At 40.7% G+C, this 21,778-nt stretch overlaps 2 protein-coding genes across 9 annotated transcripts in view; one reads left to right on the top strand and one right to left on the bottom strand.

Moving 5' to 3' along the window:
* The window catches only part of MACROD2 (mono-ADP ribosylhydrolase 2), a 997,401-nt gene that overhangs the window by 38,983 nt on the left and 936,640 nt on the right, over positions 1-21,778 (bottom strand). The gene's annotated exons all lie outside the window — the stretch shown is intronic.
* LOC309339323 (uncharacterized protein) overlaps positions 1-21,778 on the top strand; it is an 80,344-nt gene that overhangs the window by 57,501 nt on the left and 1,065 nt on the right. For 2 of the 5 annotated variants that reach the window (XR_014155170.1, XR_014155171.1), the window contains 2 exons: positions 19,898-20,010; positions 21,014-21,544. Coding sequence is in view for 1 of the 5 variants with exons in the window: in XM_081857539.1 (XP_081713665.1) it covers positions 19,399-19,404; positions 19,898-20,010; positions 21,014-21,252 (358 nt within the window). In the remaining 4 variants the exon portion in view is untranslated. Of the gene's footprint in view, positions 1-4,288; positions 4,368-5,962; positions 6,046-19,197; positions 19,405-19,897; positions 20,011-21,013; positions 21,545-21,778 lie in introns of those variants that run through there. The other 3 variants (XM_081857539.1, XR_014155172.1, XR_014155173.1) reach the window with 3 other exon arrangements.

Here is a 21,778-nt window from a genome sequence, read left to right as displayed (position 1 = left end):
GCAAGTCTACGGCACTGTTAAAAACAACAACACAACTCTGAGAGTTCCAAGTTTCCTAAGTTTTTTTTCCTGTACAGGTCCCACTGAATTTAGTGTGAGCTACATAAAATTTCATAAAGTTGCATTGTTCAAAAACAAAACAAAACAAAACTAATAGCATAGAAAGAATTTAAGAACTTAAGCTAATTTAGCCACTCTTAACCATGTGGCATAAGGGATGCGGGTGGTGCTGTGGGTTAAACCACAGAGCCTAGGACTTGCTGATCAGAAGGTTGGCGGTTTGAATCCCCGCAACAGGGTGAGCTTCCGTTGCTCGGTCCCTGCTCCTGCCAACCTAGCAGTTTGAAAGCACGTCAAAGTGCAAGTAGATAAATAGGTACTGCTTTGGCAGGAAGGTAAACGGCATTTCTGTGTGCTGCTCTGGTTCACCAGAAGCAGCTTAGTCATGCTGGCCACATGACCCGGAAGCTCCCTCGGCCAATAAAGCGAGATGAGGACCGCAACTCCAGAGTCGGCCACGACTGGACCTAATGGTTAGGGCTCCCTTTACCTTTACCTTTATCCATGTGGCATGAATGTAGGTTAAATCTAATAATGTCATTGTGCTTGTGATTTGGCAAAGGAGGCTTGTACTCTGTCATAAATGTTGTATCTGATACCATAGCTGAATCATCTGTATTTTGGTAAGCAGCAGTAGTGTCATGTGTTCCATGGGCGAAGCTATGGAACTGTCCTGATAGCAGCTAGGGCTGCTTTCTTGGGAAGGACTGGGCTAGGGCATGGTGATGGCAAGGTTTGGGTCATGCAGGCACACTGGCTCGAGCACTCGATTGGTGGCAGCGGTCCCACCGATGCACCAATGCAGCTCAGACTTCACTGCTGCCATGTCCGATTCCTGCCGCATCGGCAGTGATGGCAATGTTGGAGGTTTGGCTCTGTCCCAACACATGCAATGCTCCTTGTAGGCAAGTCATAACTGGCACAAATCAAATATGAAGAGGGACCATAGCTCAGTTGCAGAACACATGCTTTGCATGCAAAAGGCCCCATGTTCAACCCAGAGCATCTCCAGGCAAACAAGGATAACAAAGACAATTGTCTGAGACCATAAACAGCTGTAGCTGGTCAGAATATAAAACAGTAGGCAAAAGTCACACCTGGTATAAAGCAGCTTTCAATAGCCTATTGTCACTCTACACCCCAGCACCCACTACCACACCCTTCTCCCTAAAGAGTGGGTGTGTCTTCTTTTTGGAATTTAGAAACAAGCCATAAAGATATGGGTGGGTTTCCTTTTTGGGCAATCCTATTACAAGCATTATTGTTAATGCTTAAGAGTGTGCTACATAAGGATTGTAGGAAATGGAGGGATGAGAGGCCAGAAGTTCACACACCGGAAATCTCGAAGGGCTTAGATAAACCATTAAATTTGACTGCTGATATTTTCACAGGGCTCTTTCCAATAAAGTGCTGAGATTACTCCATTAGCTCAATAGCTTCTGCATCCACAAATCTATTCAAGGCAGCAATGTCAACTCTTTACAGGACAATGAAAAATATGGATGACTGAAAAGTAAATGAATAATTTCACCTAATATTCTTGCGGGGTGGGATCTTCCTCACTGGAAGAGCTTTCAGTTTGAGTAAACAGATAGGGTTGAGTTCACGTTATTGCTGGTTAACCTAATGCTTTCTGCCTGTGACTAATGAGTCTCCTTCCCCAGTCAAAACATGAAAGAATTTCACAGATAACGTAAAGAAATGATAAAGACTTCAGGTGATATAGATCTCCTCCTGTACACAGTATTACATTCCCCCGAGTGAGTTCATGTAAGATCACTTTGTGCCGTTCATAATCAAAGCACAATCCTCAGAGCTCTGCTTCTTTGATCATGTGCAGAAGTTTTCTGATGATGTAGCGCAGTTTGCTAGCAAAGGCCATCCCTCCAGAGCACAATACAAAAATGATTTTCATATCAGGTCTAAGGAATATTCTTCTTCCTTCAAATCTGTCTTTCTGAGGCTGGTAATAAGCACAGGGGCTTCTGGGCTCTCTGTAACAGGAGCACTCATATAAAGGTTTTTGGGTTGTGTTTCGATTTTGAGTTGTAAGCTTCCTTGTTGTGACTCCATAATGTGGCATGCACTGATGGTGAGCCACGCGCAACTAAGCACACAAACAAACAATGTAAAGCCCCTTTGCATAGAAATAGTAAGGTGTTTGGGCACACAGAAATAATTTTTCTGATCCTTTTGAGCATGTGTGCTATTATTTTAAACTTTCTCAAGGATTCCTCCTGTCAATTAAGTCTTCCTTACATACCGCTGGAACATATTTATTAGGAAACGATAGTTAAAATCAGTACAGTAGACCCACAACTTATGTGGGGTGGGGGTTATGTTCCAGGGATAGCGCATAAAGCCAAAATTGAATATAGTCAAAACACCATGGGTGCAATGACAAACCCTCCAAGTGTCCCTATAAAAAGGTTATTACATTGTGTGTGTCAGGAAATGGACCAAGGTATTTCAACTGCAAATGTCTGTTTGTTCTGTATGGGGCTCATTTCATTTTGTGGTACCTGCTATTTGCCCCCATGTTACTCCAGGCAGGTTGCAAACATTACTTTTTATCCCCTTACTGAGTTAACTGTCAAGTGAGTTAATGACAAGCCTTTACTCTATGCAGAGACTAGAGATAATTTGCCAGAAGCAAACAAAAATCTATTGGGGCCAACTGCAACATGCTCCTTGCGTTGTATAAGACAGATGGAAACTACTTCAGGGTAAAACTAATTTCTCCTAGGGTAAAAGCCACAAAACATAGCTGTGAAAAAGGACTTTAATTTATTATTATTATTGTTATCATCATCATCATCATCACCACTCTTTTTATACAATTTGGTTGCAACCCTGGGCAATGAGCAGTTATGTATCTGCATGGAAACCAAAAAGCACCATAAAGGAGGGCTGTGATTTTCATCACCCCTGGGATGGAAACGTGGAAAGAGGCAGAAACCACCGCCAAACAATGCTGTCTCACTGTTTGATCGGTGGTATTATGAACGTTTACATTTCTATAGCAACAATTGCATATCTAAAGTACTGTAGAAACAGTCAAATACTAATTTTCAATAGACAGCTAAGTTTGGTGCAATTTAGCAAACAGAAGCATTTTTTATTTTATTTTTAAAGTCTGGATTGTCAAGGCTGTTCTCTCTCTCTCTCTCTCTCTCTCTCTCTCTCCCTCTCCCTCTCCCTCTCCCTCTCCCTCTCTCTTTTTCTCTTTCTAACTGATCCTTTAAATAAAACACAAAAGAGGGAACCATGAAGACAGAAATTTGCTATAATTTTCAGCAGGAGCATATCAATGGCAAATAGTCTAGAGAACAAATTCTAATCCTTTGCCACCAACCCATCTGTGCCGAAAAGATAAAAAAAGTGTATGAAGATGGAAATAAGTAAAGCTAAATCTGTGACAAGTCAAATTCTAAGCAGGCTGGTTCATCATATTGTTACACACCACCCCAAACTCCACAGTGTGAGATTCCAGAAGTTTCAGGCATGCTTTGCATATGGCTCAAATGTTCACTTGGGTCTAACCTAAATACACACGAATATTTCCTGGCTTTAACACTCCAAACTTCAATTCAATCCAATCAATAGCTTAATCCAGAATGTATGGTGTTTTGCAACCCAAGACTCATAACAACATGTTATATTACACAGATTCAGAGAGTGCGCCCATTGAAAAAAATTGGAAAGGTGAAATATTTTTCCTCAGTGATGTAAAAAATGTGGCATTTTGCATTCAAATTCTCTATCTATATAATAGCCCAATAAAATAATCAAAATAAATCACACAGTCCCACACATCAGTGACTCTAAAGCAACCACATTGACATTGGCACAAATGTGCTGTGACAAAACAAAGGGTTTGTAAGAAGAGCAAGAATACTATGGACATTTTAACAAGTGCTGAATGAAAACCATTTGCAAAAGTTGCAATTCTTGCTTTTGTACATCTACTGCAATGTCTGAAAACTGGCGGGCACTTAGACACAGACACAGACACACACACACACACACACACGACTAAAAAACAGGACATAAGAAAAAAGAGGAAAAAACGAGGACACAAATTTGCATAAAATGTGCATATGCTAATTAGTAGGTATACAGAGAAGTTTAGCAATAACTACTTTAATTTAAATAAAAATATCATAGTGGGGAAGACTGTGACTGCTCTCCCATCTTCTGGCTCTTTGTTTTTCAATTGGACTTAAAACATCAATAGACAACACTGTCAAACAGACCAATAAAGTAGAACACATAGACACCTTATTGAAAAGAGACCTTGCATATATGTGAGTGTGTGGACATCTGATCAAATGGGAGGGTATTACCCTGAGGAACCAACTCCTTTTTAGATGTTTAAGATGCTCCTCTTTATTCTTTTTGTCCCATATCTGTGGTCTGGTTATATAAATCAAGTTCATTGTGTGCTCCAATAAAATACTCAGAATGGCTAACACATTATAATTTGCTTCCAGTGCAGTTTGCTCCTGAAGAGACTACTGTCCCTGAGTTAAACAGTGCATTTTATTGGCTGTTTTCGTTCCATAACCCAAAGGATGATTTTATATTTACATCTAATGATTTTAATTATATCCAAATATTTATCTCCACTGTGGCTAAATTAGCAAGTACTTAATTGTATTAATATATACCACCTGACACTTGGGTTATCTCACTTGCCTGCATGTGGAAAATAGAAAACTACACAATTCAGTTATGTGGAAAATGTCCTCAAGGGCATCTGCAATGTAGCTGACATCCCACATAAAATCTGTGCTTCACACAGCGAGTTGCCTTCTGCAGCATATTATTAGGAGCAGAGCACCTTTCCCATCCCCCAGTTACATAGATCATTTTTATTCATTAAGAATAAAAGTGCTTATATGGCTGTGTAGTAAGGAAAGCAAAACAATCAAACAAAAAAGAGTTCACTGTCAGATCCAAAGCAGGATGCAAATTTCTTTTCCTGTTAATTAATCGAGCTTTCATCGCAATTCTGTGATCTGTAAATAAAGCTCCCAAACCAGTTTTATAAAACACAAAGGAGAAGAGACACAGGAGGTAGTAGAGGGGAGAAAAGCCCATGGATGATCAAATTCCACAGAAGTTAATTGTGTTTGCGGCGTTCTCTTTCTGAAGGATGACCAAACAGGGCCTTCAGCACCAAAATAATTCTGAGTTTGCTTGTATTTTTACGCAAATGAACTATAAACTCAACGTGTAGACCTTGACGTAACTTGAGCACCTATCATATATTACGAAGCTTTGTAAATACTATGAATGGAAGGAAAGTTGCTTCTGCTGCGAAAGCGTATGCAGTGTCTAACTTTCTAAGTCTTACTTTCCAAGTTCCTTTATTAAAAATTGCTCAGGCCTTTCAAGATCTACCAGAAGGGGGACTGATGAGAAGCCTTAAGATATTTACCCAGACATGACTGAGACATGCTTGATGAGATGGGAAAAACACGAACCCCTTTGAAAGGATGCAAAAATCTCCGGCCATCTGCTTAGTGGCAATGCTCGGAGAACAATGAGAGGGGAATAAGAAGTGGGGAGGGGAGGGGGGCTGCTAGATGGAGGGAAAAGGTAAAGGATCCTTCAATTATTGGCTCAATGAGGCCATTACCACTCAAAAAAAAAAAAAGAAGAAGAAGAAGAAGAAGAAGAAGGAGGAGGAGGAGGAGGAGGAGGCTGAGGGAGTCAGCAGAAGCAGCTTGGAAAGTCCAGGAAAACAACAGCAGCTCATTTAAACAAAAAACAGCCCAGCCCGTAAGAAAGCAATTTAGGTCAGTGTTGCTCACGAAACCTTAGTTAATTAGAAATCATAGGTAATGCGTGCAAGCTCCGAAGAAGTTTCATTCCTTATCCTCCCTTTCATTTGCAGCCCTTGAAATCCTGCAGATGGAGCTCTGCTTAAATGAATGCCACACAGCCTGAGAGAAGCTTCTGTTTCATTTGGCAGTGCAGGTGAACAGCCTGAATTAAGGTTTTAAATGAATGCCCCAGGTGTTTATTCAATATGGTGTACAGTTTAGGCGCTGCGAGCTCTAAAGGCTTGGCAAAGCGCATCTGTGTTTTCACTATTATACAATCCACTGGAGAAAAATTACAGGGAAGGCAAAAGTTTGCTAACCCGGAGTACCACAAATCAGATTTGAACCATTGTTTTTTGCCAGGCTATGAAATGCGTTATCCTCAAGAAGGAGTACATTATTCTGAATGAACGAGCAGCCCCTTAGTTCTGAGGGGCAGTAAACAGTGCCCTAAGCTGTGGTAATATGTTCAATAACCTCATTTTTATAATAATAAATTCAAGTTGTATTTTTCCCTTTTGTTATTTCACTGCAGCAGCCATATCACTTTGCTGTTTCCAAAGCTTTTCAAAGCTGACAGAGCCTTAAAGGTGTTTGGAGGGAATTTTTTACCCAAGAGCAATAATATATCTCATGATTCAGTGTGTATGGGTGGTTCGTGAATTCTGAGTTGAGGCTACCTAACCCCATTTTGGACAGGACCCCTTTGTCGTTAAACGTAGTAGAATGTCAGAGAGAAGCTCTGAACAGAATTCAGTTGGAAAAGCCATAGCTGCTGAGCACTCTCCTCTTTGAAAGTTTTAGGAGACCTGTCCCAGGTTGAATCTGGCAACCTTATCCTGCAGCCTTTCTCAACCTTGAGTCCCCAGATGTTGTTGAACTACAACTCCCATCACCCCTAGCTAGCAATGCCAGAGCTCAGGGATGATGGTAGTTGTAGTCCAACAACATCTGGGGACCCACAGGTTGAGAACCGCTGTATCCTGGAATCACTAATTCACCAATGCTGCTTCAGAGTATTCTGGACTGCAGGGCCAGCCCAATACATTTTGCCACTTGAGGCAAAACAGATTCACAGAATTGTGGAGTTGGAAGGTATCGCAAGAGGGCCATCTAGTTCAACCCCCTACGATGCAGGAATCACAGATAAATATTCCAGGCAGCATTCATGTTGTGTTATGTGTTCTTAGAACAAACCTGAAATTTTTGGTGCCTGCTAGACGGTGCATGCCATTTTTCATATCCAACAGTACCCTGGTATGAAAATGCGAGCCACATTTTTATTAATCAACTCCAAGTAGATGTTGCCTTACGTCTAAGGAAGGAATATTTCCATACTTTATGAGCAACTTGTCTTCATATAACTCCTGGGAGCATTCCCTCCTCCTCACAGCCAGCACACCCTAAATTCTTACTTAATTCGTTCTGGAGATCCATTCTTAACCTGAAACTGTTCTTAACCTGAAGCACCACTTTAGCTAATGGGGCCTCCAGCTGAAGAAGAAGAAGAAGAAGAGTTTGGATTTGATATCCCGCCTTTCACTCCCCTTCAGGAGTCTCAAAGCGGCTAACATTCTCCTTTCCCTTCCTCCCCCACAACAAACACTCTGTGGGGTGAGTGGGGCTGAGAGACTTCAGAGAAGTGTGACTGGCCCAAGGTCACCCAGCAGCTGCATGTGGAGGAGCGGAGACGCGAACCCGGTTCCCCAGATTACGAGACTACCGCTCTTAACCACCACACCACACTACCTGCCGCGCCGCCGGACCACAATTTCTGTTCTCATCCTGAAGCAAAGTTCTTAACCCGAGGTACTATTTCTGGGTTAGCGGAGTCTGTAACCTGAAGCGTATGTAACCCGAGGTACCACTGTATTGAACTCAGTAACGCATTAACGACTAATGGGTCAAGAATACATATATCATTTTAAAAATTAAATTATTTTTTTAAAAATTATTTAAAAAACTACCTTCTGAGTCTAAAAACAAGTAAGAACCTCATTGAAATTAAAATGTATGCTTATGCTGTGTGTGAGTTTTGAGATACCCATGTCTTTATCTCATATGCAAGTTCTGATATGTGAAAAATGAGTTACTCTTTTATGCTGGAGAAGCTGTTAACTGCCTCCCAGAAGCAGATAAATCCATTTCAAGCAAACATGCTCTTTTTAGACTTTTAAACATGTATCCTCTATGTTTACTTATTTTCATGTTATTCTGCCCCCCCCCCCAATTTCCAGGTTAAATCAGTAGCTTAGTCTGAAGCAGGAAGAAACAATATTTTTTACTTTTTTAACACTTTGTTATTTAAACGCTATTGGTCCAACGAACCCCAAAGACTCAGATCATTTCAAAAGGGATGACTGGGGTGGATTCAGAATTCCTGTGGGAGTAGGGGAGGTCATTTTCACTCATTCTTACACCCTGTAGCCCCCCAACCTTGCACCCTCTGAAAAGCTGCCCTTGCAGGTTGGGGGACCTTCTGGAATGGTGTGGAAAGCAGCACAGGAAGCAGTGAGAATTGCACCCCCCCCTTCTTCCTCCAGCTGGAGTTCACAGAGTTTCCATGAGCATAAGTTGCATTCTGGATCCCAACCATCATGTCTGAACAGTACAAAGATGGTGTATGTTTGGAAGCCTTGCAGAGCAAACAACCTGCTCATTCAGTGTAGGAAAGGTTGACATGAACCTGCACAAGGCTGTTTATGCTAGCCAGATTTAATATGTTTCCCTCGATGATGGTAAGAGGAAGATATTTAGCTCTCCCAGAAGCAGAGCGTCTCTGCAAATGTGGTAGGCAGGAACCTGATACGTTGGAGCATATTTTCTTTTGTAATTTTGGCATTTATGCCAGAAGACAATTCTCAGAAGCCTTACAACCTAACAGGTTCGGTTCTATGCGGCCAACGGTTCAGGACCTGCTCTCGGACAGGAATGATCAAATTACTTTGATAGTGGCTAAATTTTTGCGTGCTGTCCATGTGGAAAGACTGGGCCATTATAGAGAGACTTAGTGGTTCTTGATTGGTCGGTGATGTGGTGGTGTCAGACTGTGTTATTTATGCAAATTGTTATGCCGAATTTGTATTTTCCACAATCTGTATACGGTGTTTGTTTTACAATGTGTTGTTTGCTATGCCTAATAAAGGATTGATTGATTGATTGATTGATTGATGAACCTGAACAACCCACAAAGGGGAGGAAGGGAAGTCGAGGAGATTCTTCGGAATTCTCTTTCAATGTCGGTTGTTTGATAATTGTAAATTTCAGAAACTGAAAAAGCTGAAAATAAATAAAAATGAAACGAACCTGCACAAGGACTAAAGGAGAAGAGGGTTGGATTTGTGCTCACTGAGATTGCCCCATCTGCCACACATTCATGGGAACTTGTGGACAGAGCCTGTGAGACTACAGATCTGTACTTTGCATTTTTTGAAGGGTACAGATACCATGGCTATTTTGAACCCAGAGAGGCTCTCCTCAGAAGTTCCAATGAATGCCTAGTCAAACTTCATGTATTGTCTTCAACAGTGGGCTCAGTACCAGACTGCTAACGGAATAGATAGCTTTGTGGCACTCCAAAGTTTCTATCTCTGGTCTATTCTGTACCCTTTATGTTAGCCGGTTTCCCCTCATCTCCTTATCAAACCCTCTGATCACGCCTCCCTCTCTTCTTCCCTCCCTTCTTGTTATCTGAAATAAAAGATACATTAGAAAAGAGGCAGATTTTCTTTCCTTTTTTTTCCTCCTCAGAAAGTGGTACGGTTTTAAAGCCTCCTAATTATTGTTATGCCTGTTACAGAAATAATTTACATCCTACATAATGGAGCTAAGGTGGCTAACAACAAACGCAGTAAAATACAACATAAAGCAATCCTATAAAATGTAAACAGTGTATAAAACAAACAGGTAAGGAAACAGGTCAATAAGACAGCCAGGCTTAAAAAATAAATAAAAATAAAACAAAGCACAGGAGCAGGAGCAGGAGCAGATGAAACAGCTTGATAGGCCAAAGGCTTGTCTAAATAAGAAGGTACTTGTGTGATGGAAGCCACCACAGAAGTATCTGAACTGGCATCCCCAAGGAAGGTGTTCTAGAGTCTGGCCACAGCTACCAAAAAGTCCCTCTCTCAAATCCCTGCCAAATGCACTTCAGGCTTCTGAATCTAGTACTGTACTTTATTCATTTGATTCACTGAGAAAACTCCAGACTTGTACTATGCCATTTTTAAAAGGCTAATGTGCCATACACACAAGCTTTTGTTTGATTGTTTGTTTAATGCTCCTCTACATGGAATAAAAATGAATTTAGGGTTGTATGCCAGCTAGCAGCCTTTGGTCATGGATAAAGAACATTATTTCAGTATGTGTTATTACTAAAACTTGGCGATTATGCTTGTACCACAAGGTTTTGTAGTGTCTTCATTCTGTATAACATCTAGATGAAGAAGAAGAGCTTGGATTTGATATTCCACTTTATCACTACCCTAAGGAGTCTCAAAGCGGCTGACATTCTCCTTTCCCTTCCTCCCCCACAACAAACACTCTGTGAGGTGAGTGGGGCTGAGGGACTTCAGAGAAGTGTGACTAGCCCAAGGTCACCCAACAGCTGCATGTGGAGGAGCGGAGACGCGAACCCAGTTCCCCAGATTACGAGTCCACTGCTCTTAACCACTACACCACACTGGCTCTAGATGGTGGTCCTAGAGGGAGGTCATTAGGCGTTTTGGAGCTGGGTGATTTAATTTCTTATTTATTTAACTATGTATAATCTGTACTTTCATAAAATATGTCAGGGCAGCTTACAATACATAAAAAATATAAAATAAATACAAATGATATTATAAATACCAAAAAATAAATAAATCAATAAACAGCAGTAGATACTGGTTGGTTAAAAATGGGGCAAATTCAAAAGACACCTGAAAGAAGGCAGGGGTGGTTCCTGCCAAATATCACCAGAGAGGGAGTTCCATAGGGTGGGATCTGCCACACTAAAGACTCAGCTCCTAGGGAAAGCTAACCAAACCTCAGGGGCATGGGGAACCACCAGAAGTGCCCTATCAGAGGACCACCTTGACTGATGTAGAGTACAATCAGATGGTCCCTAAGGTACTTGGACCCAAGTTGTTTAGGGTTTTGTGAATTAACAGAAGAACCTTGACCCCAGCTTGGTATTAGATTGGTAAGCAGATGACACCCAGCTCTATCTCTGCTTCTTATCTGACCCAATGTGTAATAATTGATGTCTGGAATGGGCTAGATTAGTGCTAGAAAGTCAATCCAGAGAAAATAAAAGGTGCTGTTCTTGAAGAGTTTATCTGTCTAGGGAACTGGTATTCAGCTTGCTCACTCTTCCCCTTTAGAACCTGGTTTGTAGTTTGGGGGTGATGCTTGGTTGGATGTCAAGTGGTATCAACTGTTCGTGGTGCCTCCTATCAGCTTTGACTGGCGTGCAAGCATGGCTAGCACAACACATTTTGCTGCCTGAGGCAGAGCAGCAAATGGCCCATGGTCACCACAAAGGCTAGTCAAGGCAGCTTGTCACCTGGGGCAGAAAATTGCATAAGTGACTCTCCCCTTACCTGACAGTACAAATGCAGTAATAATACATTGTTATTTACTTCCCTATCTATGATACCCAAACTAGCTGCTTGAAGCAGCTGTGTCACTCTGCCCAATGGTTGGAGTGGCCCAACAACTGCAGCATTATCTATGCCCCAGTAATGTCCCAAGCTAGATTACTGTAATGATCAATCAACCCTGAAGCAGTAGCTGAAAATTACAGCTGGCCTAAAACATGGCAGCCAGATTGTGAGTTGGGACTAAAACCCTTTAGGCATATTATAGAACTAGATGCTGGTTTTCAACATGCTAGTTTTGGCCTGTGGTCTAAGGTTCCAAACATCCCCATTTCCCAGGGACAGTCCCTGGATTTACACATCAGCACCCATACAAAATCCACTGAAGTTGAAAAGTGTCCCTGGATTCATTGGAAAAAATCTGGTAACTTTACTGTGGTCACATATCTGAAGTGCCACATTTTGCCATATGAACCTGCCTGTCAAGTGAGATCTTCATTGGTGCCTCCCCTACCTTCTGAAGTTAGGCAGGTGGCTATCAGGAATGCAACCTTCTCATAAGAATTTAAGAACAGCCCTGGTGGGTCTAGCTAACTGGGTGCCCATGGAAAAGCCCATCCCATGGGAAGCCTGCAAGCAGGCCTCAGTATCTAGACTGTGGAATTCCCACCCATCATATTCTGATGTCTTCAATTCTGTCTTTCAGGTGCCACCCAAAGTGTCCTTTGGGTTTTAATGGCATCTGCTTGCCTTTTGTGATTATTGTTTTAAAGTATTCCTCCCCTCCCCCTCCAACTTGCTGCTGGCTATTTCTATAGTCTTTGGCTTTTATCTGCCTTTAAAATGTTTTATTAATTCTCTTTTTAGAGTAATACACAGAGGTACAAATAGGCAGATTTTAAAGTTCTAGACAGAGAAACAAATAGAGAAGCCACAGAAACTCAGCGAAGGCAGCAAAACAGGATTCAGGCCTATGAAAGAAAAGGTATTTTGCACAAAGAGGGAGACAAATTCAGGAGAAGAAAGGGAAGAGGAAGAGACAGACGACAAAGAACAGTAGACTTAACCCAGACTTGATAACTCACTAATTGTATATAATTTATGGCTTTAAAAACTCTGTCTTGGAACGTGAATGGGCTTAACAATAAAAATAAAAGGAATCAGATTGTTCATATATTATTAAAAAAGAACCTTGACCTAATCTGCTTACAAGAGACTCATGTAACAAGAAAACACAAAAGAATTTTGAGTAATAAGAGATTAGGGTTGGATTTTGTGGTATCAGATAAGGTTAAGAAAAGAGGAGTGGTACTATACATAAAAGAAAAATTTGACCCAAAATTACTGTATAAAGATGAACAAGGGAGAATGATAGTAGTACAGATTACGCTTCAAGGAGTAAAAATAATTGTCATTGGAATATATGCGCCCAATGATAAAAAATCGGCTTTCTTCTCCGAATTAGATAATAAATTACTAGAGTGGATGGACCAAAAAATGATATTGATGGGGGACTTTAATGGAGTGGTGTTACCAAATCTAGATAGATCAACAAAAAAGCAAGAGATGAAGGAAGGCAAGCTACCCCGAACGTTTTTTCAAATCAAAACTTTATTAGCAAAGCCAACAGGCCACAGCTATACAAGAATTAAAAATAGAAATAAGGATAAAAGGGAGAAAAGAACAAGCAAAAGGAGGTCCGTCAGATGAACAAGTCTGTCACTCAGATGGTGGCCCTCAATTTCATAGCTCTCTCGATGTACCTCGCGACCTTCTCTGTTATCTGACTATCCGTATCAGATAAGAGGAAATACAGTGTGATATCTGGTGAACGGCCGGGGTTGGCGAGAATGAGTGGAGTAATAATCTCATTCCTTAGGTCTTTGTAAAGGGGGCAGGATAGGAGGACGTGGGACATTGTTTCCGTGTTACCATCTCCACATGGGCAGAGTCGTTTTTCAAATGGAAGAGTCGTTTTTCAAATGGACGTTTTTTGATTTGGTCAATAATATGGAACTAATTGATGCTTGGAGATTTAAAAATCCTACTACAAAACAGTATACTTTTTTTTCAAACCCAAATCAGAGTTGGGGGAGAACAGATTATATTTGGATATCGAAGGAATTGACACAGAGTTTAAGCAAATCTGAAATTCTCCCACAAACTATATCCGACCATAATCCGGTATTTATAGAGATAAAGGGTAAAGACGTTAGAGCATTCAGATGGAGAATGAATGAATACCTATTTAATGATCAAAAGATAGTAAGCAAGGCAAAAGAAACAATTGAAGAATATTTAAATTGGAACTTAAATAAAGGGACAGCTATTGAAATGGTTTGGGATGCAGGAAAGGCTGTTATGAGGGGCTTCCTAATTCAGAAAAATAGCCACTTAAGAAAAGGAAAAGAGAAAAAGAAAGAGGAGATTCTAACACAGCTTATGGAGAATGAAAGACAATTAACTATTAAACCAGGAGAGGAGACAATAAAACAAAATATAAAGATACTACAAGCTCAATTTTCTATGATAATAAACCAGGAAATTGAGTGGAGAATCAAAATGATGAAACAAAAAAGCTTTGAATCAGCTAATAAAATAGGGAAATATCTGGCGTGGCAAATAAGAGAAAGGAAAAAACAGAATATGATCTGCAAGATAAGGGACGGAGAAAGGATAGTGGAAGATCCAAAAGAAATAAAAAGGATATTTCAGAAGTATTACAAGGACTTATATAAGAGAGAAGAGGAAATAGATCATGAAATAGAACACTATCTGGAAGAACACCATCTACAACAGACTGTAACGGAAGAAAAAGAGCTATTAAACCAGATGATTACAGAAGAAGAGATTAGGAAGGCAATAAAAAAAATGAAAATAGGAAAAGCGCCGGGGCCGGATGGCTTACCGGCCAAATATTATAAAACATTAAGCGGCCAACTATGTCCAATATTATGTGAAGTGATGAATAACATCTTAAAAGAAGGAAGGATTCCGAACACCTGGAAGGAAGCCTATATTACTTTAATTCCTAAAAAAGATGTGGACGCCTCAGAGGTGAAAAATTACAGGCCGATATCGTTATTAAATAACGACTATAAATTGTTCGCGGATGTAATGGCAGAAAGATTAAAAAAAGTATGAAATAGAAAAAATCCACAAAGATCAAACGGGCTTCCTACCGGGGAGACAATTAAAGGACAACGTAAGAAATGTGATAGATATTATTGAATACCTGGAAAGCAGAATAGATAAGCAAGCGGCCTTGATATTTATCGATGCCGAAAAGGCATTCAATAATGTCTCTTGGCGTTTTTTGAAAGAAAATTTGAAAATGATGGGGATGGGAGAAAGATTTAGAAAAGGTATTGAAGCTATCTACCATGAGCAAAAAGCGAAACTTGTAATAAATAATACTACATCAGAATTTTTTGATATATCCAAAGGGACGAGACAAGGTTGTCCCCTGTCTCCTTTATTATTTATAACAGTAGTGGAAGTACTTACTAAGAGATTGAGGGAAACAACAGAGGTTAAAGGAGTCAGGGTAGGGACTAAGGAACACAAAATCAAAGTCTTTGCGGACGATATTGTATTAACAGAAGATCCAAAGAATAGTGCGCAAGAAGCCTTACAAAAATTTGAAGAATTTGGCGTAGTGTCAGGTCTTAAAATTAACAAGAATAAAACTAAAATGCTGACCAAAAATGTAACTAAAGAAGATATAGTGGATTTAGAACAAAAAATGGGAATTATGACAGCAAAGAAGGTGAAGTACCTTGGAGTGTGGATCACAGCTAAAAATATCAACTTATATAAGGACAACTACGAGGTCACGTGGAAGAATATTAAGAAAGATTTAGAAATCTGGGAGAGAATGAGATTATCCTTTTTGGGGAGGGTAGCGGTTATTAAAATGAATGTTCTGCCCAGAATGTTATTTTTATTTCAAACTATTCCTGTACTTAAAGGGTTAAAGCAGTGCAAAGAGTGGCAAAGAGCCTTGGCGAGATACATCTGGCAAGGAAAAAGACCGCGAATAAAAATGAAAATACTAGTAGACAAAAAAGAAAGAGGGGGTTTTTCCCTACCGGATTTAAGCTTATACTATCAAGCGGCGTGTTTAAGGTGGCTGAAAGATTGGATAAGACTAGAAAATACATACATTTTGGATTTGGAAGGCTTCGATAACAGGTACGGGTGGCACTCGTACCTGTGGTACGATAAGGTGAAAGTACACAGAAGCTTTTGAAATCATATTTAGAGGACCGATACTCCAAGTATGGGAAAGAAATAAAAATCTATTGGAAAGGAAGACACCTTGGTGGATTTCACCAATAGAGGTGTTAACTGTTTAAAAAATTAATATGGAAGGGAAAAACGCCACCTATGAAGAACTTACGTGGAAAACTGAACAAGGCATTAAACTTAAACCTTATGAAGAGATAAAGAATGCATTTACAGGGTGGCTGCAATACCACCAGGTAAATGATCTGCTAAAAGAAGATAAAAAGAAACTAGGATTTGAAGATAAAAAATCTAAATTCAATGTGGAAGTTATAGAAGGTAAAAATAAAACATTGTCCAGGATGTATGATATTTTACTAGAGTGGTACACAAAAGACGAGGAGGTGAAGGAGGTCATGACTAAATGGGCGATAGATATTGGCTATAACATTGACTTTGAGAGATGGCTGGAATTGTGGAATGTCAATATGAAGTTCACGGCATGTACGGCATTAAGGGAAAACCTGTGGAAGATGATCTACAGGTGGTACCACACACCAGTGAAGCTAGCTAAGATCTATAGATTGAAGAACAAACGATGCTGGAAATGCGGGGAGGTAGAAGGAGACTTCTACCATATGTGGTGGTCATGCAGCAAAGTGAAAGGATTTTGGGAATCGATCTACAACGAGCTTAAATTTTTTTTAAAATATACTTTCCCCCAAAAGCCTGAAGCTTTTCTGCTAGGAGTGATGGGCAAAGAAATTAAAAAAGAAGATAAAACATTATTTTTATACGCCACAACAGCCGCAAGAATTATGTTAGCACAAAACTGGAAAACGGAGGTAATACCCACTATAAATGACTGGCAGGTTAAAGTGATAAACTATGCTGAGCTGGCTAGAATAACAGGAAGATTAAGGGATCAAGACGAACAGAAATTTCATGATAATTGGAACAAATATTTGATGTATATTGGAACTAAATTTCAGATGACACTGGCGGGGTTGGAATAACTCTAACAGTAAATGATTACTATGTAAAAGAGATAAAATACATGACCATAAAACTTATTTGATACTTACCAAAGGAGTGGAGGGAAGTCCAAGGCTCGGCAGAGCCCAATTCAACTTTGTATACGATGTATGGAATGGATATAATATGTGCAAGCTATGTAATGGATTTTGTATATGCCTATATGTATATATATCTAATATTAATAAAAATTTATCAGCAAAAAAAAAAAAAAAAAAAAAAAAAAGAGAGAACAAAAGGAACTGTGATGGGTCATTAAGAGAACCAAGGTCCAGATATTTGAAAAATCTTCCACCTGCCTCATTAAGAGTCGCCTTCCAATAACTACCCTTTCAATCTATACCCTCACCAGTCCTAGATGGACAATACAACTGAATACCTTATGAAGAGAGACTCTGTCTGTGTGGGCAGCCATATGTAGAGGACATTTGCCAGTACTTACTACAATGCCCACTGGGACGCGGGTGGCGCTGTGAGTTAAACCACAGAGCCTAGGATTTTCCGATCAGAAGGTTGGTGGTTCGAATCACCACGACAGGGTCAGCTCCTGTTGCTCGGTCCCTGCTCCCGCCAACCTAGCAGTTCAAAAGCACATCAAAGTGCAAGTAGATAAATAGGTTCCACTCCAGTGGGAAGGTAAACGGTGTTTCCGTGCGCTGCTCTGGTTCGCCAGAAGCGGCTTAGTCATGCTGGCCACATGACCCAGAAGCTGTACGCCGGCTCCCTCGGCCAATAAAGCGAGATGAGCGCCGCAACCCCCGAGTCGGCCACGACTGGACCTAATGGTCAGGGGTCCCTTTACCTTTACTACAATGCCCACTATATACAGACCCAAGATTCATAAAATCCTTTTTGACGAAGGAAACAAATCTAACCAGGGTGGAGAAGGCAAAGTGGCTACTGAGTGATACTGATGACTCTGTGACTTATAAGGTGTCTCTCTATGCCCTGGCAGTGCAATAAAAGTTTCAACTATAAAACAGTGTAACGAAAGGGGACACTGTACCAGATGACAATGGGTGGGGCCACCTACTACCTCTTTTAGATAGTAGGACAGAGCAGGTGTTTTGAGGGTAGACTTGGCTGTGATGTAGCCCAGAGGAAGAAGCTGCAGGCTAGAAAGGCAGAGAAAAGCCATGGCTGATTTCTGCATGAATTAAGGTTGCAGCTATGTGTAGAATCAAGGCACTTTTGGGGTGTTAATGGTGTGAATCTTTCCATTGAGGCTCAGGTTGTAAATATGCATGGATGAAGACACTACGATCCTGGATGTGCCTCATTTCCAAAAGGAAACACAAACCTTGAGGCCTGGAACCCCTGGAACCTTGAAAAAGATGAAGTAATATTTAAATTGCTGCTTACATGGAGTGTACTGGGCCAAATGTACACCTCCATTTTCTAGCTGGGGTGATCCAGTAAGAATTTAAGTATCATGAGAGAAAGGGCCCATTCTAAGGTATACACCACATTTCCATGGCTGCACAAGAAAACAAAATGGATGACAGGGTAGTTTACAAATTGACTCCACTCCAAATGCTACAGATATTAATAATGCCAAAGAGTGCACAGCATACCATGTTATTTTGAATCTAAAGGTGAGGGAAGACTGAAGAAAGGGAATCGATTACATCTCAGGAAGTCTAATGAGGGCAATGGAAGTAAAATCTGACATTTGTGTTAGACATAAAAAAAGTTCAACAATGGAGTTCTATTTCCACTATCACTGTGCACGAAAAGAGGTTTATGCCTTGAAGGTGGCAAGGGTGAAGTACAAACCAAACAGTGTTGGTTTTAGGGTACAACGAAACCTGCTCTGACATTTTTGTATGTCGCTTGATTTACAGCCAATTTGACTAATGCCTTTAGGATGCTGTGGAAGAATCTGCTCTTCCTTCTCCATTCTCTGCAACGACTTGTAGCTGGGTAGCTGGAATACAGCTTTTCAGTTTTCATTTATGTCAGTGTTTTACAGCCAGGAGTGTGGCCCTACCTGCAGCCCTCCAGATGTTTTGACCTACAACTCCCATGATCCCTAGCTAACAGGACCAGTGGTCAGGGATGATGGAAATTGTAGTCCAAAACATCTGGAGGGCCAAAGGTTGGGGATGTCTGCTGTAAGTTAAGGGTGAATCAGCTGAATCACATTCTGCTTTGAAACTTGGCTGTGTAGGAGAGGTAGGTTTGAGGATGATCCATGCTGCATTTGAGGTCAAAAGGACTTAGATCCATTGTTCCACCACTAAGAAACATCCAGCTCCAATGTAGTGGTGAAGATGGAACTATCTACAGCATAGGGTACCATACCATATAAATGCTGCTTAAATAACACATCTGTTCGGGGCATGGCTCTGAACAGCTGTAATCTCCTGGCATTCTGAAGCTTGAGTGAACATGGAAAGACCTTAACACTATAGGCGAAACCAGAAGCATTCCGTTAACTGATGTTATTTTCATTTTTTCTGCAGCTACCCTATTGGTACTGCTGCTTGTCTAGACCATGTATAGAAGCAGCAAAACAAGAGAGTGCTTTTCAAAATACGACCAAACGCAACTCAGCTTGGAAGAAGCTACCACCAATACTGAAGGTGAATCAACACTATTGTTAATTCACTCCTGAAATGGAATCCTAACACTGCCACTGGGTCCACTCCAAGTAACTGCTCGAAATGACTGTAAGGGAGATGGCTACTCAGGGAATCCATATGGTAACATTTGCCCCATTAGAAATAGACACATTTTGGCTCCCATCCCTTGGTGCAAGCCCCTAGTGACTGGCACATAATCCTCTTCTTGCTCAAAAGAAGATTTTTATGAGCCAGCTAAGTGCAGAGAAACTATTCCAGATGGTGGAGTCTGCATGATTGGATGATCAGCTGCCCACTGTGTTAAGAGAACTGAGAGTCTTAGAAGAATTGTAGGAATGCGAGTGACAGTCTGAATAGCTTCAAGTTCAAGAAGGGGTAATATTCTGAAGAGATGGGTGAGGTTATGTCACATTATTATCAATGATTCCTTTGCCGATAAGTTCCTCCTGTCAGGGAGATTTATTTCCGTACAGAGTTGTTCATCTCGTATCTTCTTTTCATACAACAGTGTCCTCTTTTTGATTGATTGCTGAATCCTGTATCAATCTCCTATTGTTTCTGCTTTGTGTCACCTCAACAGAGGCTTTACACATCTTGCGGACTGTGCAAACAAGATGAAAATTGGGAGAACATGAGGGAACAGACTAACATGTCGAAAAGGCAAGGTGAAGTATCAAAGAGCTGTGAAGCAAAGTGAGTAGAATACGGACTCATTACCCAGAAATAATGGTCACTTATCCATGCACTGACCAGATTCAAACTCGCTTAACTGCAGCAAGGTGGTGGCCTCGTTTGCCCTCAGACCTTACCTGGGAATACTGGAACTTTGCAAAAATTGGTTGTAAACACAGTGTAAATCAGGGGTCTCCAACGTTCTTAGCACATTTGAAAATCTGAGAAACTGCTGTGGGCACCACAAGATATATATTTTGAAGGAAAAAAACAACTGGTGATGCTCAGAACCCCTCCCCAGATTTTTATTGAAAAGTGACAAAGATATCTCACAAGGGTGAGAACACTAGTCATTGACTTGAACCAACTCCACTCCTCCTCATTAGGAATTTCTGGGTAATTCTGTGACCTGTATATCACAGATTCTGTATATGTTCACTATTATTATTGACAAATCATCATAGTCAAATGATTTTATCTAAAGGCTATTATTCTGAGACAACTCCAGCCGCCATGGACAAATAACAAATGACTTTGTCAACTATCTGCGGTCATTAAAACCCAGTAGTGATTGACAGGCCAACATTGCTTGCCTGACCTCTATCACTGTGGTGCACCAGGAGGGCGAGGGGTGAGATGGTAGCAAGGGGCAAACACACCAGGAGAGCCAATTTGGTGTTCCTGCTGGTGTATTTGCACCATACCAACTTTGCCAATGCCCCTCCTCTCCTCCTTGCCTTCTGGTATGCCATAGTGATGGCGGTGCCAGGAATTCAGGTGAACAGCACTACCCAGACCCACAAAGCACTACTGTTCAAACCTCATTTTGGGTTTTCAGGAAACTGACTTTTCATCCATCCTGCATACCAGAGAGGACAATTCTCCAAATGATAATAACCATGGAAACAGGGTGATGCGGCATGCTGGGTATCCAATGTTCCTCTATATTTATCCCCGTTAAATAAAGAATTGACGTGGCCTCATGCAGCTACTTTGTTATATTTGTTTGGAATTTCTATTGCAGCAAGATCCAAAATACCAACCAGTCTACTATAGAAAGCCAGAGTTGCTTTGTCCTTGAACAACGTCACCTACCAGAGGGTGACATTCTTCTAGCAAAGGAAGAGGTGGGAAGCAGCAACACTCCACTGGCTCCTCCCTCCTTCAACTGTCACCTACAGAAACTATTCCATCAGGCCACAGCTAAGAGAAAATTGGGAAGCGGGGACACTTTACTGGAATTAGTAAGAGACCACAAGCAAGGTCCTTGGGCTTCTCTACCAGAACTAATTCCTCTGGTCCTAATAAGAAATTTGTAACTTTAAGAACCAATACCTGAGTTTGCTTGTCTTCCTCTTCCATTTTTAATTTAATGCCATTAACTTTTAGACCTTAAGTCCTAGAACAGGAGCTGTCTTGTTTTATTTGTCTTATGTAAGCCACCACCATTACAGATAATGTGAAGAGGATGACAAACCATGTTGATTGATGCCTTCTTGGTTTGTACTAACTTTTCAATATAAAGCAAGTCAAATAAAGTGCTACCATAATATTACTATTTTGCACTGGTACTTTAGCAATATTTTTTTTAATCCAAGAGATACAGTAGCATGAGCTACGGCTTAGTTTCTGATAGCAGTGTTGTAAAAACAAAGATGGCTACTCTTCTTCACAATCTGAAACATGCATTGGATTCTCTTCCCTGTCTTTGTACTTTCAGCGAGATGTTATTGTCATCTTCCAACTGTTTAAACAATGCAGTACCCAAGTGCAAAGCATTACCTAATCT

The sequence above is a fragment of the Podarcis erhardii genome (genome assembly GCF_964252035.2).
Source record: "Podarcis erhardii genome assembly, chromosome: 3".
Classification (NCBI taxonomy): domain Eukaryota; kingdom Metazoa; phylum Chordata; class Lepidosauria; order Squamata; family Lacertidae; genus Podarcis; species Podarcis erhardii.
The sequence above is the reverse complement of the archived record's forward strand: the minus strand, read 5'-3'. Positions and strand labels throughout refer to the sequence as shown.